The sequence below is a fragment of the Bos javanicus genome, chromosome 11, assembly GCF_032452875.1.
Source record: "Bos javanicus breed banteng chromosome 11, ARS-OSU_banteng_1.0, whole genome shotgun sequence".
Taxonomy (NCBI): domain Eukaryota; kingdom Metazoa; phylum Chordata; class Mammalia; order Artiodactyla; family Bovidae; genus Bos; species Bos javanicus.
The window spans coordinates 85857767-85874623 of record NC_083878.1 but is presented as its reverse complement, the minus strand read 5'-3'; the positions used below and the strand labels follow the sequence as shown (position 1 = coordinate 85874623).

The 16857-nt window shown below is 51.3% G+C and overlaps 1 protein-coding gene across 15 annotated transcripts in view; it reads left to right on the top strand.

Annotated features, from left to right (window-relative positions):
- Positions 1 to 16857, top strand: part of LPIN1 (lipin 1) — a 130223-nt gene that overhangs the window by 54225 nt on the left and 59141 nt on the right. For 2 of the 15 annotated variants that reach the window (XM_061433282.1, XM_061433281.1), the window contains 3 exons: positions 3335 to 3482; positions 4296 to 4909; positions 5238 to 5318. The exons of 5 other annotated variants lie outside the window; for them this stretch is intronic. Coding sequence is in view for 3 of the 10 variants with exons in the window: in XM_061433279.1 (XP_061289263.1) it covers positions 5428 to 5658 (231 nt within the window). In the remaining 7 variants the exon portion in view is untranslated. 8 more of the 15 variants (XM_061433277.1, XM_061433275.1, XM_061433284.1 and 5 more) reach the window with 7 other exon arrangements.

The window sequence follows — 16857 nt, the reverse complement described above, 5'->3', positions numbered from 1 at the left end:
AACAGTTCTCCAGGTGATTCTACGACGTGACAAGTTTTCTTGGTAAACACTGCTTTGTTGTTGTTGCCTAGTTACTAAGTCGTGTCCGACTCTTTTGGGACCTCATGGACTGTAGCCTGCCAGTCCCCTCTGTCTATGGGATTTCCCAGGCAAGAATACTGTAGTATATTGCCATTTCCTTACCCAGGGGATCTTTGCCACCCAGGGGATCGAATCTGAGTCTCCTGCAATCGCCGGCAGATTCTTTACCACTGAGTCACCAGCAAAGACTTGGAGTCCTCAGAGTATAGAGTGACTTTCCTCAACCAAGCCCAGGTTCTAGGTCAACAATTAAAGATGTTGTGGTTAGACTCCAGGCAACAAGCAGATGCCAATGTGAATGGCTATTGACAAGCAGCGCATAAATGCTGCATGTTAACACATATTATAAGTTGTTGGCAAATCCAGTCCTCTTCTGTTTTCCTAATTCTTTAGAGCTGACAGAGGCTTATATGAGTTAGCATCATAGATTTTATCTTAACTGGGTGCAAAGATCTATCAGCTGAAAACTCTAAAAGCTGAGCAGTGACCCTGTGGTTGGCCCTGAGCCCACAGTGCTGTAACAGGTTGCATAGCATCTTCTTGTAGGAACCTGATTTTATTCTGGAGCCAGCTTCCCTAGCTGAGGTCAGAGGACGGATCACTATGCTTAGCTCTGGGGTCCAGGTTTCTGGTGAGGCTCCACCTTCATTACCTCATCTTTAAACCTAATTACCTCTGCATCCCAATTGCCATCAATATGGGAGTTACGGCTTCAACACATAAATTTGGGGGGATATAAACTTTTAGTCCAGGGCTTTCCAGGTGATGCTAGTGGTAAAGAACCTGCCTACCAATGCAGGAGCCTTAGAGATGTGGGTTCAATCCCTGGGTTGGAAAGACCCCCTAGAGGAGAGCATGGCAACATACTCTAGTATTCTTGCCTGAAGAATCCTATGGACAGAGGAGCCTGGAGGGCTCCAGTCCATAGGGTTGCAAAGTCAGACACAACCAAAGTGACTTAGCATGCGTGCAAACATTTAGTCCACAGCAGATGCATTTTTTAAATTCCAAATGTATTTTCTTCTTGGGTAGATTCATCTAGTGTACACAAATATGGGCTTCCCCCATGGCTCAGCAGGTAAAGAATCCACCTATAGTATAGGAGATGCGGGAGACACAGGTTTGATCCTTGGGTCAGGAACGTTCCCTGGACGAGGAAATGGCAACCCACTCCAGTATGCTTGCCTAGAAAATCCCATGGACAGAGGAAGCTGGAAGGCTACAGTCTATGGGATTGCAAATAGTTGGACATGACTGAGCATGCACACACACAGGAATATGGCCTTGCCAATCAATGATTCAAACACCTGTGGCCAGTCATGGTCCCAAGTTCCTAAGTGGCTTCATTCCTGCTACCTCATCTCTCCTCTTCCCTTCTCCTCCCACCTTTCCTATAATCCAGCAGAATCCTGGTCTGCTATGCTCTTGTCTATGGTGACTGGCAAGTGCTCATGCCGGACCAAATAGAGAGAATTCTAATCCTGGGTCTGGCGCATCAACCTGTTCACTACAAGGCTGGGGAAAAGATGGGGCAGGATAAAGGCTATGAAGTGAAGCTTAGACAGTTGGTGTATGTGAAGTGTACACCAAAGGACCCGCCTTCCCAGGGTTGGGGGCTGCTTCCTAGAGGCCTGGGTCCTGCGGGCTTGGCAGTGGACCAGGAAGAGAGAACGGTATATTTTTCTAGCAAAACCACTTTTCTTGTCCTCACCTGGTTCATCAGGAGTCTTCCCCATTTGGGCAGGGGAGAAAAGCTGTCCCAGCCCCTTCCATCACCGGGACGCAGGCTGGGAGCCACTGCAAGGGCAGTCAGGGGACTCGGTGTGCTCGCCCCATCATTTTGTGTGTGTGTGTGTGTGTGTGTGTGTGTGTGTTCCTTCAATCCCTGAACTGCATACCCCACTTTGCACAGGCTTGCCTTCTTTCATGGTCTGCTCCTCTACACCGGGATAAAGTGGGCTGACTCCTCTGGAGATGAGCAGGTCAAATCCCATAGCCATGTACAACTGGTCAGGTCATGGTGGCACTGATTAGGGTGAGAGTTTTTATGTGTATTTGTGCCGCTGACTCACCTTACTGCCCCCAATAGTACACTCAACTGAGGACAGATGCCATGACTGGCCTGGTCCCCAGTGGAGCCCCCCATGGGGTCTGGCACAGGGCGGGCACTCAATGCGAGAGTGCGGGGATGAAGGCAGGGCCAGGGGACGATGGATGGGGTGGTGGCAGTGGGGCCCCACCAGTCCACCCACCCCAGGGGATGGGTGGTGGCAGTGTGGGCCCACTGGTCAAGATGGTGGGGGGGGGGCAGGCAACAGTGCAGGCCCCTCAGGGGAGCAGTATCTCTGTGCCCTGAACCTGGGGCTTTCCTTGCTTCCCAGCTGTACCATGTACCAGGACCCATGAATCTTGGACTCTGCCCAGCACAGCCCAAGGGGAGGGTCCATGATGCTGTCTAACTACTGTATCTGTTAGGGTAAATTAGGCCAACTGCCAGCCATTCCCCCTTGTCTCCCTGCGATTTTTTTTTTTTTTTTTTGCCTTCAGGGATGCCTCTGCCCTCATCTGTGACCCTCACCCTAATTTGGGGGTGTGCCCTGTGTGCTTTGAAGTGAAAGTGAAGTCGCTCAGTCGTGTCCAACTCTTAGTGACCCCATGGACTACAGCCCGCTAGGTCCTCCGTCCATGGGCTTTTCCAGGCAAGAGTACTGGAGTGGGGTGCCATTGCCTTCTCCGTTAACAGTGGCTAGGCATATTATATTTACTTGGAGCTGGTATACTCGGTGACAGCCTTAGTGCCCTCGGACATGGTGTGCTTGGCCAGCTCCCTGTGTGCTTTAGTCCCAAGCATTTCCCTCCCAACCCCTGGTGTACCCTTCTTCCTCCTCCTCCTCCTCCTCCAGTTGAACCCAGCACCCCTCATTCCTGCCTCTTCCCCTAAGGAACTTGCCATGGTTAACCCAATGGGTTAGCCCACCCATGGGACCTGGGGGACCCACTTCATCTCTGGTAGATTCCAGGCTGTTCTGTCCCCTGCCCTCCGAGGGGTCGGGGGGAACGAGGCTGCACCAGGTGGTCCCTGGTTCCCATCTGATTCTTGAAGCCTCAAGAAAGGGAGCCCTGAAGTCACGAGGCCTCTAGCCCAGCACTGGCCAGGAAGATTCCCTCCCTTCCTAGGAGCCCAAGTCAGGTGCCAGAGATAACGTGCAGCCCAAAGGGGAGAAATAATCCATTCTCTTTCTCTCTGCCCCAGGCATTTACAGAGCTCACCCGCTGATGTGACTGTCAGGAGATCAGTCAATTGCACACCTACTTGGATTGTTTCATGAGACTCCGGTGAAGAGGGGTGTGCCTTCACCCCTCCTGTCTCCCCCTCCCACCTGCAGAGCCCTTTCGATTGTGTAGGTAGTTAATCTGGAAATCTTAAGATTCTCAGGGTTGCTATTGTCTCTGGATAGAAGGAGGGATGTTTCCAGCTAGAACCAGGCAGCTTGTATCATTATTGGGGTTTTTATATGCCGAGAGAAGTTCAGACAGTGGAGGAGTCGTAATTGTTTAGCCTTACACAGCATCAGGCTTCTCTAGGCTGTCCCTCCCAGGAGGAAGGTCAGCAGCCTGCCCAGTCTTGAGACTGGGCAAGCTGGCCACTCCCTGTATCACAGCTGGGCTAAGCACCGAACAAATCCTTCTGGGATTCGCCACTCTTGCATGTACGCGTGCGTGCGAAGTCACTTCAGTTGTATTGGAGTCTGTGCGACCCCATGGACTGTAGCCCTACAGGCTCCTCTGTCCATGGGGATTCTCCAGGCAAGAATACTGGCGTGGGTAGCCGTTCCCTCCTCCAGGGGATCTTCCCCACCCAGGGATGGAAACCGAGTCTCCTGTACTGGCAGGTAGGTGCACCGCCTGGGAAGCCTTCATGTATAAGGTTCTAGAATTGGCTCAGCCGGTAAAGAATCTGCCTGCCAATGCCGGAGACCTGGGTTCGATCCCTGGGTTGGGAAGATCCCCAGGAGAAGGGAAAGGCTATCCACTCCAGTATTCTGGCCTGGAGAATTCCATGAACTGCATAGTCCGCGGGGTGGCAAAGAGTTGGACACGACTGAGACACTTTCACTTTCAAGTTAGTGAAAGGGCTTGGAGTATTTCATATGATGGCTATTTCCATCCTCAAAGTGGACCTGTGTGTTGAGCATCTGCCTCCCATTTTTCAGATGGTGAAACTGAGTCTTAGCCTCCAGGAGGCTTGCGTCACTTGGCCCGGGCATCACTCCTCTCCTTCCTCCTCCAGAGCCTGGAGCGAGTCTACTCATCGCCGCGGTTTCCTTCTCCTCACCCGAGTTGGGCAGAAAGCAGCAGGTCCTGGGATTGGCTCAGGGGATCACCTCAGCTCTCCGGGCTGAGTCACAGCTGGGTGATTGCAGACCATAGGGCAGGGGCCCTCGGGGAGGCAGGGGGACTTCCCGATCGGCAACATCAGCCGGGCAAGCGCTCCGGGGAATCCAACTCCTCTTGTACTGAAATGTGTAGTTTAGTGTTTTCTTACCGCTTGTTGGAGGGGAAAAAATTCTCCCTGTAAAAGTCTGGCCTTGTTTAGTTGTTGTGACAGTAATAGGGAGAGCAGGGAAAGATAGCATAGCAGACGACCCCCCTACTTCTACCTAGAGCCGGCGGGACTTCGCCAACGAGCACCAGAAACCCTTCCCGACATGTCTGGGATGGCTGGGAGAAACCTCAAATCTTAAGAGTGGCCAGAACGGGCAGTTTTGCTTCCTTCCAAGCAGGGATCTTCCCTTTTCCTTCTGCATCTCAGTAAACAGCTCTAAAGGTAGGCGAGGGAGGAGGGGCGGGCCGGCTCGGGGACTTCCTGCCAGGGAGGATCCACCGCCTGGGGCCCGACGGGCTCAGGAAGCTGCCTAGTGGCTCACTCCTCGAAAGGGCCCTCGCGCCACCCCGCTGGCCCCGCCCCTCCCCGCTGGTCCCGCCCCGGGGGCGGGGTCGAAAGATCTCTCGCACCACCCCGCTGGCGCCGCACCACCCCGCTGGCCCCGGCCCCTTCCCGATGGCCCCTCCTCTGGGGCGGGGCCAGGCAGACTGGCAGCGCGCGCCGGGCTGGGTGTTTGCATACAAAGGCAGCCACGCGCGCGGCTCTGCAGGGTTTGTAGCCGCCTCCGCGCCAGAGATCTCCGGTGTCGAACCCCCTGCGGAGCTGCTTTCTCAGCCCAGCCGTAGTCGAGGTAGGGGGCCACAGCCTCTGGGGGAAGCCGGGCCAGGCGGGGCGGGGCGCGGCCCGCAGGGCCGGGTTGCGGGGGATGCAGTCAGGCCGTAGCGGGCGCAGGCGGGGAGATGCCAGTCCATCCGGCTCCCCGGACCGTACTCGGTCCCCTGCGGTCCTTCTGGGGAAAGAGATTCGGGGAGGGAGGCGGAGAACAGGCCCAGGGGCCCGGCGGTCTCTTAAGCATCCCTCGGGCCTTCTCCTGCAGGGCTGACCTGACCTTGATCGGCGTGGCGAACTCGAGGGGGGCCCCCTCCACCCCCGGACGGCGGGACCAGCCAGCTTCATCCGGGGAAGGACGGGTGGGTTTTACCTGGGCAGCGAGCTGCCCCTGTTTAGCGTCAGGGACATTTATGAAGCTGTTCGGGGATGGGGAATGTTAAGGTTTTCTGCTTTGCTGTTGAGGAAACTGAGGCTCAGGGAGCTTGAATTACCGTGCCCAAGGTCACACAACCGAGCCGGGTTTGGAATCCGAGTTCTCCTATTACAGCCTGGTCTCTGCTCTGCCGGCTTCTGTGCACTTTTCGTGCTGCCGGAGGGGTGCTAGGCCTCCCATCAAATGCCCCTGCGGAATAATGTTATTTGGGGGAAGCCCGGGAAAATGTAGGATGAAAAGTAGTGTTTTGGAAATAACTCGTAAGTGCCATGGAACCGCATTGTGTGTAGATAACTGAAGGGTAGTTTGTGTGGAGGGTAGTTGCTGGAGAAAGCATATGTCAACTCAGGTTTTGACCACCAAACAGGAACTTGGCTAAAACACCTGGCAGTATTGATTCAGAGTTTTTAGAACCTAGTAGTTTCCCCAGGATAACAGGAGTGTTTTGGAAAGATGAGCTTACGCACAGTGTTTTCACGGGAGGAGGCAGGTAATGGGGGTGTGATTGTGAAAGTTACTTTTCATTCCCTGTTCAATAATTTGGGTCTTATGAATTAAAGTAAGCAAGTGAGGAACATACAGTAATCAAGAAATAAACACCGCTGAGTCTTGTTGCAAGTGGGGGGATCTTGGGTCTTGAGGGGACCTTGGAAAGGCCAAGGAGGAGTCTTGCCCTGAAAGGGGTGGGGGTGGCCAGCCTAGAAGGAAGGAAGCAAGCCTACCCTCCACCCAGTCAGCTGTGTTCAGGGCCCTGGACCGGAGGGAGGGGGCAGGAGATGGAGGTTGATATTTCAAAAGAAGGGCCTGAGGCTAGTGGGGCACACAGGCTGGTGCAAAGAACTTGGCTTTGTAGTTTAACCCTGTAACTTGGGCCAAAGATAAATTCTCTGAGTGTCAGTTTCTTCCACTGTGAGGTGAAAAGAGGATCACACCCATTTGCAAGTTATTGTAAAAGTTCCCTGAGATGGATAAGAGCTCCTGGGACAGAGCGTGGGGTCACCGTGGTCATTGTTATTTTAAGGGATGGACGCAAGGTGCCAGTGAGGAGGGCTATTTGTAGAGTTGAGACAGTCCTGCCTGTCACTGCGATCTGGGCTATGAATCACCGCTGTGGGACCCCTTGGCCCCTATGAGTCAGCCTCTCTTGGATCCTCACTCTTCTGGGTTCAAGGTCTAAAAGGTATCTAAATGCGATGGATTGATTAGCCAGAGGGTGCCGCTGGGGCTAGCTGAGGCTGCAGGCGGCTCATTCCAGGGAAGGCCTGTTGGCAGGGGCGACTTTTGGAGCATTTTGAGAAAGACCTAGACGATGGTGGTCCATTTGTGACCCTGAGACTGGTGGTTTGACCTGCGGGCACTTTAACTTCCTCAGTGTGACCGGGGCGTGAGAACCCAGAGCTCTTGAGGTGACAAGGAACACGCAAGGCCGGGATGCAGGGTCAGCGTTGGGGCGGATGCCGGGGGAGGGGTGGGCGAAGTCCCACTTGTTATGTGTCACTGAACCCTGGCCAGGTTTCCTACGGGATAAGCTCACTGGAACTCAGAATGGGATTTGGGAAGAGAAGCTGAGCAAAGCCCGAACAAGCCCTTCAGTAATTTGATACGCTTTCAGTGTATAGGTGACTCCAGCTGCCTGTTCGGTGGCTGTCTGTGAAATGGGAGCTTTCCAAGCTGTGAGCAGTGGATTTGGAGAGAGAGCCGGGGCCCCACACCTGCTTGGGTTCCTGGCCGCAGGTCCAGCTTGGGGGACACGGCAGGCGGGACTGGGACAGCCTCTTGACGGTGGGAGGGGGCTCTCAGGGAGCCCGTGACCTGCCCCCCTCTTTCGTGTGTCCCCCACTTCCCTGTGCTCCTCTGCTGCTTCCTCTTCCCATGCCTCCCCCCTTCTCCCCACCTTTGACTTAACAAACAAGAATGAGAAGCAGCTGGAGTTTCTGCCTGCAGAGAGCCCTGGCTCTGGACACAGTAATTTTTTCACAGAGCAGCTTGCGACCCACTGGCAGTTTAGTGAGTCCATGGGCATTTTTTAAAAAAGTGAGATAAGAGTAGAAAAGAAAATTTTGGATCCAGGCATACTAAGGTTAGATTATTGTTCTGTGAAACTTGTTTTAGCTTGACGTGTGTGTGTGTGTGTGTGTGTGTGTGTGTGACCTCTGATGGAGGGAAGAAGGGTGTATGAGACCCAGTGCATGGTGTGTGGGCAGGGGCCTGCGTGTGTCAGGTGCTGGCCTCCCGCAGTCCGGCTTGGGGGGTGGCCCGGGATGGTCCAGCTGGAGGGAGGGTGGGAGCGAACGCCCAGGGCTCAGTTTGGAGAGGATGTTGTTCTGGTGATTGCAACCACATCCCTCAACCCACTAAGCAGGTTTGAAATTCCTGTAAGACTTTTTTCCTGGTGCTGAATGCTGTGCTTTCCAGGAAAAGGCTACCAGTTGTTGGGGCCGAGTCCTGACTCCAGATCTGTGGCCTGTTTGCTCCTAAGGGCGCCCACAGACCCTGCTGGCCCAGCTTCGGGGACAGGACGAGCGGGTTTACTCTGTGTGCCTTGTTCCTAAAGGTCCAGCATCTCCTTAGACACATGTCTTCTCTCTTTTTGGCGAAATCCTCCTGGTCTCACTAGGCATCCACCTCTGGTTGACAAAAGATAGAAGCAGCAAGGGTCCTGCGATATAACCGGGCACTTAACCTGCCCGTGAACTCTGCGTCGGCCGATTGTGGCCCAGTCTTGGGGTTCCCTTTGACTCAGACTTTTTGGACAAAATGGAAATGTATGCCCAGCCTATTGAAATCTAACCATACCTTTCTGGTATTTCTATATTTATTTTAACCAGTAGAATTCTTTGCCCTTGACTTTTTGGGAGGATATGATTTAAATAGTTGACATAGGCAAAGTGCTGTCAGGCTGTGGTCTTAGTTTTCAGTCCAGCCTTTGGACGCTTTGTGACCACAGGGTAGCACCTGGCTTTGGTTTGGCTGTGCACTTGGCAAAGAACTTCTCGTGTACTGCCTCATACCCATCCCAGGGGGCGGGTGCTGTTAGGATTGTCCGTCTTACAGATATGAGATTGAGTGGCTGGGAGACTGGTCAGTTGCTCATGGTCACAGCTTAGCAGGTGGGGAGCTGGGATGTGAAGGCCAGTGTCTCTCTCCAGGCCCCGAACTCTTATCCCTGAGCTGTAGGCAGCACTTGGGAGGATCCAGGTGGTATGTAGCCACCCCCTCTCCATGAGTTGCTGAGGGGAGGGGACAGGGGTCGGGCAGAAGTCCCACAGTGGGGCTTTCTTTTTGGCCAAGACACAGACCTGGACAGAGAGCCCTTGCAGGTGTATAAAGAGAGGCTACGCGGTCCTGTGTTCCATTCATGAGTTAGTGGTTAAGAGCTGAGGGTGCTTTGTGCTTTGTGTGCTAAGTCACTTCAGTTGTGTCCAGCTCTTTGTGATCCCATGGACTGTAGCCCTCAGGGATCCGCTGTCCAGAGGATTCTCCAAGCAAGAATACTGGAGTGGTTTGCCATGTCCTCCTCCAGGGCATCGGCGTCTAAACTAGGGCCTGTTTTGCCCAGCACATTGGCCACTGGGTAGTTCAGCTGCCCCGCCTCCCCCCATCACCCCCAGGCCTTTTGTGCCCCTTGGCAGGGACCTGAGAACACTCATCACATGGGATTACAAGACCTGAGCATTGCAAAATCCCAGTGCTGGAGATGGTCACCATGTGACCTCTCCGACCAAAGCAGGTGTCCGTCCCCCCATCGTCCCCTCCTGTCTCAGCAGTTTCAAGGATGGGTGGGGGGGACCTTGATACCCAGCAGGCCAGAGTTTGCCATCTTCCCCTAGGTCTCTGAGGGCATTAAAAATTAATGCTAAAGCAGTACGTGACTATGTAATAAAAACCCAGAAATGAACACTGTGGAAGTATTTGTGATGGAAAGCGAAGGCCTCCTCTTCATCCCCAGGAGTGAGCCTGTGAAGCTTGATGGTACACACATCAGTCCGTCATTTTTGTGCATATTGGAATATGTGTAAATGTAATTCTTTAAGGTGATTTCATATGATACGTATATTTGTACCTTTTTCAAATAGTATATACATCTTTTCATGTTATTAATAGTATTTGGGGAACTACGTCTCTGTTTCTTTGTTTTATCTTTTCACACCCTAATAATTCTCAATTATATGGTTTGAGTGGTCCCCAATTTACTTAACCAAAGTCCTGTAGATATTTGTTTCTAATTTTCCTCATTATAATCAGGGCCGTAATTACTGTTTTGTGCATGGGTCTTGTAGCAGAATTGCTGGGGTTTGCTGTTGTGTGCAAAAAAGACAACAGCTGTTGGCACAGTGCTTACCCCGTTTATTACCCCACCAGCAGGGAATGGTGAGCATTTGTTTTTTCCCTATTCACCAGCCCTCAGGTTTTACAAAATGCTTTGATTTTGGACTATCTGAAAGGCCGTCTTTGATTTGCATATCTTAAATTACAAATAGAATTGAATATCTTCTCGTACCTCACTGACGCTATGGACTTCTTTCTCTGTCAACTCTTTTTTTCTCATTATTCTGTTGGCTTGGTCTGAGGCCCTCTTAAATTAGTCTTAATATTCTACAGGTGAATGGAATTAGTAAAGCAGTGGGGTTAGGAGAGCTGTGGCTGGGCTGTTGAATTTGGGCACAAGTTCCACCAAAGCCATGTTCTTGCCAGTTTTGCGAATCCTGGAGGATTCTGCCAGTTTTAGATGAAATGCTGATGTCTCTGATGTAGCAGTGAGGTGAGAAGTCATGAGACCTCCATTACCTCATCGTGACACAAAGTGTTAGCAGCCCTGCCCTGGGGAACCATACGAGACTGGGGTAACTGGTGCGTTGTGCATGGGCTCTGTGCCTGGAGTGTGGGGCTCTCCTGCTGGGTGGAGCCCCTTAAAGGAGGAGAGGAAACCTCCTGCGCCTTCTCTCTCTCTCTCTTTTTCCTGTGTGTCTGGAGTGGCTGTGGGTGTCCGCTTTCCTGACGCATTTCTACAGGGTGACAGCTCCTTGCATCCCAGATGTACGCACTCCCCACGCTTCCTGTGGTACCCTGCATCCTGCAGGATGGCCTGCAGCCCAACTGCGATGAGCAGGACTGCTTAATGCAGAACAGGCTTTGGTGCCAGGACGCCAGGGCTGCTGGATTTGCTGCTTCATCATTTGTCAGGAAGTCTTAGTCTGACCTGCAAGCTCTTTCAAGGCATCACAAACTTTTCTGGTGAATTTTGCTACTATTGGACAAGAGTGTCTCCTGAAAAACACTGGCCTGCCAGTTAAGTCCCTGAATCCCCACAGGCACTGATCGACACAGGAGTTCGCTTTCTTGTGTAGGAAGTTTCTGGCTTCCCTGATGGGTCAGTGTTAAGAAATCCACCTGCCAATGCAGGAAATGCGAGTTTGATCGCTGGGTTGGGAAGATCCCCTGGGTAGGAAATGGTAATCCAGGCCAGTATTCTTGTCTGGAAAATTCCATGGACAGAGAAGCCTGGCAGGTTACAGTCTATGGGTTGCAAAGAGCTGGACGTGACTGAGAGAGTCATTTCCTAGGCAGGTTGATAGGGAGTCTAGGGGTCCCCAAAGAGAGAGGGGTCTGGAATTCTCAAGGAGGAAAAAAGGACAAACTTTTTTTCTTTCTCCACATTCCTTAGGATTATATACCAATAATGTATCCTGCCTAAGGACAGTCTTTGGATTCAACCTTCTGTTATTTTAAAAAGTTAATTATGGGAGTATACCTGGTCTTTACAAGGATGTATCTTGCCTGAGGACAGTGTTATCTTAAAATGTGAATTATGGGAGTAGGTCGGAGGAGGTCTTTACAACCTCCAGACATTCTTTGGATTATATAACCTCATTATTAACACTAGCAAGCGGGTACTCTTTCTGCCCCCTTCTGATGCCTATGTCAGAAGCTTTCTCTATCTCCTTTATACTTTAATAAAACTTTACTACACAAAAGCTCTGAGCGATCAAGCCTCGTCTCTGGCCCCGGATTGAATTCTTCTCCTCCGGGGGCCAAGAATCCCGGTGTATTCGCGTGATTCAACAACAACCTTTCATGACTGAGCACACGCTTGTCTGTAAGAAGTTTCTCTTAGGGGCCCATTCACAATGGTAGGACTAACGCATGGAGCATCTGCTGGTGGTCTCACTTGGCTCAGGCTGGCTGGGAGGGGAGGGACTAATCCCCCCTTCTCCAGTGCTATCACTGAGGCAGGGTAGGGGGCAGGACTGGGGATGAAACCCCAGCACCTGGACTTCCAGTCTGGCATTGTTTCTCCTGCATCACTCTGTACCAAAGTCATACTTCCTTTTTTGTCATCTATATGTAATTTATCACCCTTGCCAGTTGATAACTATCAATGCATAGGGGCTCTGAGAAGACGACTTCCTCTTTGCTGGTAATAGAAATAGCAAGAGGAAGACATGCTATTTATAAACCAACTTCATTTTCACACAAGTCATATTAGTCATCATATCTTTTTGGAATTTCTTAGGAATTGTCTTTTTTTTTTCATGCTTTGTATGAAAGCCAGCGTTTATCCCATAACCTCCCAGGTGGATGTGGTCCTGGCCAGTCCCGAAGCAGCACCCGTCTGTTTTGTTGCTCAAAGCTGGGCAGACCATGGATTTGGACCCCAGACGTGGGGGCACAGTTGAATATGCTCAGAGGAGATCAGCCAGGGGTGGTGGGTGGAGGCCCCCCAGCATCCCTCTGAGGCCCGGCTCTGGTGTTAGGGCGCAAGGGGTTGTCCTCAGAGGAAGGAAGCATCCCGGGGCTTCAGGAAGCCACAGGGAGAACTCCCAGGAGGCAGATTCTGTCTTGTCCTTGAGGATGAACGGTCCGAGCGAAAAGCCAGGTGGCTTACATACTCCCAGTGACTGAGGCTTACTCTCCCAGAGCAAATTCTTCACCATTCACAAAGGTTATAAAGGACATCCATGTTCAGTTAGTTGTTCAATAACCGAGCCAGTTAAGATACAAGACTTTCAGTTTCTCAGGACAGGAATTAAGTCTTGGCCAGTGCCAAGCCCGGTGCTGGGCACAGGTGAGTGTGTGACTGGGTGAGAGGGGAGTGGGCGTGGGCAGGAAGGTATCAGCCAGTTGCTCACCAGCCCTCAGAAACTACTTGAGGTGTAGATCTGGATAAAGAGGAGGAGAAGATTTTATCCATGGATATCCAATTTAGATTTTTTTTTTTCTTTTACTAGTAAATTATTTGCCCTTTTTCTTTGTTAGTTCAAAAGTGATGAGACCCTGTCCAGATCTGCAAGGTCATGGCCCTGATTGTCAGCCGGTGGCAGGGCTCTGCCCAGCCTATGTACCCACCCCCTGGGTGTCTTCCGTATGCCACCTGGAGAGGTGGGAGGACGAGACTGGTCTGCTGCTGCTTGACCCACCAGCAAGCACAGATGGACCTCTGGTGCAAGCAGACTGGTTTCCAAACCAGGAAATCAAGCTCTTAAAATGTACCATCGTGGCTGAGTTTGGCCTCCCCATTGGAGAAGTGAATAGTTTTCACACTGCTGTGCGTTACACCCTCCCATGTATATAATTTAAGGTCTGCGTGCTGCCCTGTATGTAGGTCGGATTGTCAAGTCTTGGGGAGCTTGACAGCATCATCCCAGTGCTGGATAGAGGTTCAATGTGAGTTTGGATGGTGGTGCATTCACCTCACCCAGCCCAAGTTATATAAACTGTAACAATTTCCTTCTCTGCAAAATGGGAAAATCATATCCCTTGCATCGTTCTGACAACTAAGCAAACGATTTAAACTCTTTGTTACTATCACCATCTGGATGGTGTGCCAGCCGTAGTGGCGTGTGATAACGGGCAGCGGGTTTGAAGGTTTGTGTCACATTGGCTTGCCGCCGTGCTGTCGTTGCCTCATGCCAACCGTGAACTCAGTGGATGTGGAGAAATCTCTCAGATGCACTTCTGTAACCAGAGTAGCTGGCAGGCCAGAACCTTGGCCCCCAGTGGAGCAGTAGCTGGTTGGGTGTCTGGGGCTGCAGTCCTGCTGCTGATAACAGGAACGCAAAGCCAGGGGATGTTGGGTCGGCTTTCCAATCAGGACTTGCCCCGCGTTTGCCGTAAGCCCAGATTCCACACCTATTGTCAGGGGAGAGGTGACGGAGTGCACGTTTGTCTCTGCACACCCGGGCCGGGGATCCGGCAGGCCTGCTGCTGGAAGTGATGACTCATTCTGGGGCAAGTGTGCCAAAGATGTCTCCAGTCACAGACTGATGAAAGGAGGCGTTTGACCTTTTAGGCCTTGAGCACTGTGGGGGCAGGTTTCGGATTTACCATCTAAGCAGCCCTGAGGGTAGGGGTAGGCAAGGGGAGGTGTGGACGCCTGTGAAAATAACACCCAGAGCCCACAACCGAGTCTGACTTATCTAGCCACTTGCTCAAGAAAGAAATTGCAGTAACCACTCACTTTTCGTCCTGTGCTTTGCAAGGGTGAAGACCTTTTCAAAGTTATCATCTTGTTCAGCACTCTTGATGACAGCTGGTAAATCTCATCAGAGAGGCTGGGGGAGACCTGGCCTCCGGTGCAGAGCTCCTGAATGCTGGAGGAAATAGTCATGTCCAGGCCTCCTGACCCCTGTCTACTAAAAAAAAAAATACACACGCAACCTAAAACCTGAGAGTTATGTTTTATTTGGTGACCTTACTGAGGGCTTCCCTGATAGCTCAGTTGGTGAAGAATCCCCCTGCAATTCAGGAGACCCCGTTTTGATTCCTGGGTCGGGAAGATCAGCTTGAGGAAAGATTGGCTACCCACTCTAGTATTCTTGGGCTTCCCTTGTGGTTCAGCTGGTAAAGAATCCGCCTGCAATGTGGGAGACCTGTGATCCCTGGGTTGGGAAGATCCCCTGAGAAGGGAAAAGCTACCCACTCCAGTATTCTGGCCTGGAGAATTCCATGGACTGCATAGTCCATGAGGTTGGAAAGAGTAATTTTCACTTTCACCTGAGGACTTATAACCTGGGTGTTCAGAGAGGAGAGGGAGGAGCCAGGATATATAGGAAGTTTTTGCTGGGAAAACAATATAGTTGAATATGAAAGATCACTGCTAATCACACAAAATAGCCATGTCAAGTTAATGATTTCAGTGCTTGTCTGTGTACAGGAAGGTGCCGGAGTCTGGCTCTTTGAAGTGATTCCCTTGATGTGCATCTTAATTGCCCACAGGGGTATCCTGTTTTCCTTTATCCTGAGTTCTTCTCAGGGTGCACCACTGGGCGGCTGCAGTGGCCGATGGCTTGACTGGGGGCAACATTTATTGTTCCCCTGAGTGGCAAGCAGTGTTGTTTGTTTACTGAAATGGAAGGCAACATTTTTTTGTTGTTGTTCACACCCCTAATTTTGTGCAGTTTCTGTTTTTTTTAGACTAATCCTTATCTTCTGTGGCCTGTTTGCTGCAAGAAATGCGTAATGAGCCTGTTATCTAAACTGTGTTTGCAGTGAATCTAGTTTGGGGCATTGTCTTCTTTAGTTTTGTGTTCCTGGGAGAGGACAATTCCCATTTTCTTAATTTCTTCTAATTTTTGAATTTTAGGACTGTTCCCCCCATCCCCATACCTGCTAAGGTACTTTGCGCTGGTATGTGCACCTTGGTGTGTGCACGTCTGAAATTTTTTGCAATGGGACAAGATAATTCCAAAACAAATCCCTCTCCCCTGTACGACTGCTCTCCTCACCCTCCAAACAATCCCTAAAAGAATAAAAAGCAACTCTAAACTCTTGGTTTCTTGCTGGAGATAAAAACTTGATTTCATGAAGTAGTTATGACCAAGTCATAGAATCATGAACTCAGAACCCCATATTCTTGAATTCCCTTTACAGCCTCTTCATCAGATCATGGTTTAGACTCTTTGCATGCCCCCACTGATGGCGAGCTCCTCGCCCCACCCCCCAGAATGAGTCAGTTCTCTTAGAAGCTTGGTCTCACAGATTGTGCTTTTCATCCTGGCTCTGGAATGGCCTGTCTGTAATTCCAACTTTCTTTACAATCTCTGGTCACCTGGGTAGTACTGGGATACCCTGTGAACATGTGCTGAATGTTGTTATCTGGCTTTTAGAACTAGACGATTGCCATCTGTTTTGCTAAAGCAAAACTGATTTTTCTGTAACTGGGCCTCACCTATTTATTGGGCTTCCCTGGTAGCTTAGTGGGTGAAGAATCCGCCTGCCAACACAGGAGACGCAGGTTCGATTTCTGGGTCGGGAAGATTCCCTGGAGGAGGAAGTGGCAGCCCACTCCAGTATTCTTGCCTGAAAAATCCCATGGACAGAGGAGCCTGGTGGGCTATCGTCCAAAGGGTGGCAAAGAGTCAGACACGACTGAGCATGCACGTTGGCTGTGTCACCCATTTATACCAGTTCTGTCCAGTGGGATGGGAAGGCAGTGATGTGCTAATCAGGACAGGGAAGACTGGGGGTTACACCTGGGCCCCCATCCTCACTGTGGCTTACCAGTTGAGCTACCCAGAATGCCATGCAAACCTGGTGCCCTAGTTCCTTGTTGGAAATGGGGTAATGATGTTGGTTCTGAGTATGCTTAGATCTTCATCAGATTAGTCCACCTAGGCAAAGGAGTTCCATGTATTGTGAAGTGCTGTACAGATGTTGAGTGGAAGCTTATGTGGCCTTTCGCCTGGGATCGGGAAGAAGTGACATTAGCCATTAGTCATTTGCTTCTCGGATGTTTCCTCATTTCTCTTTGTGTGATGAGCTGCCTCCTCATTCCTCAGAAAAGCACTAGGATATCGTGCCCACCCATGTGGCCATGACCGCCCCGAGGTCGGCTGGGCCCTGGTAAGCGGAGCCCCCCTTCTCTGGCACAGCTCCGTGCCCTCCTACCTGCCACCGCTCCCGTCCTCTTCCGCTGTGATGGGTATCAGGAGGATACAGGCGTCCCCCACACCCTGGTCCTTCACTCTGAGCCGTGCGTCTGTTTCAGTGTTCTAACAGTAGGATGCAGGCAGCTTGGATGGTACCTCCTCTATTTCCACTAAACCAACGCTAAAGTGTCCCCAACCAATGAAGCAGTTTCACTTGTTGGAAGACAATCACCGTATAGATTTAATTCAATCAGCTC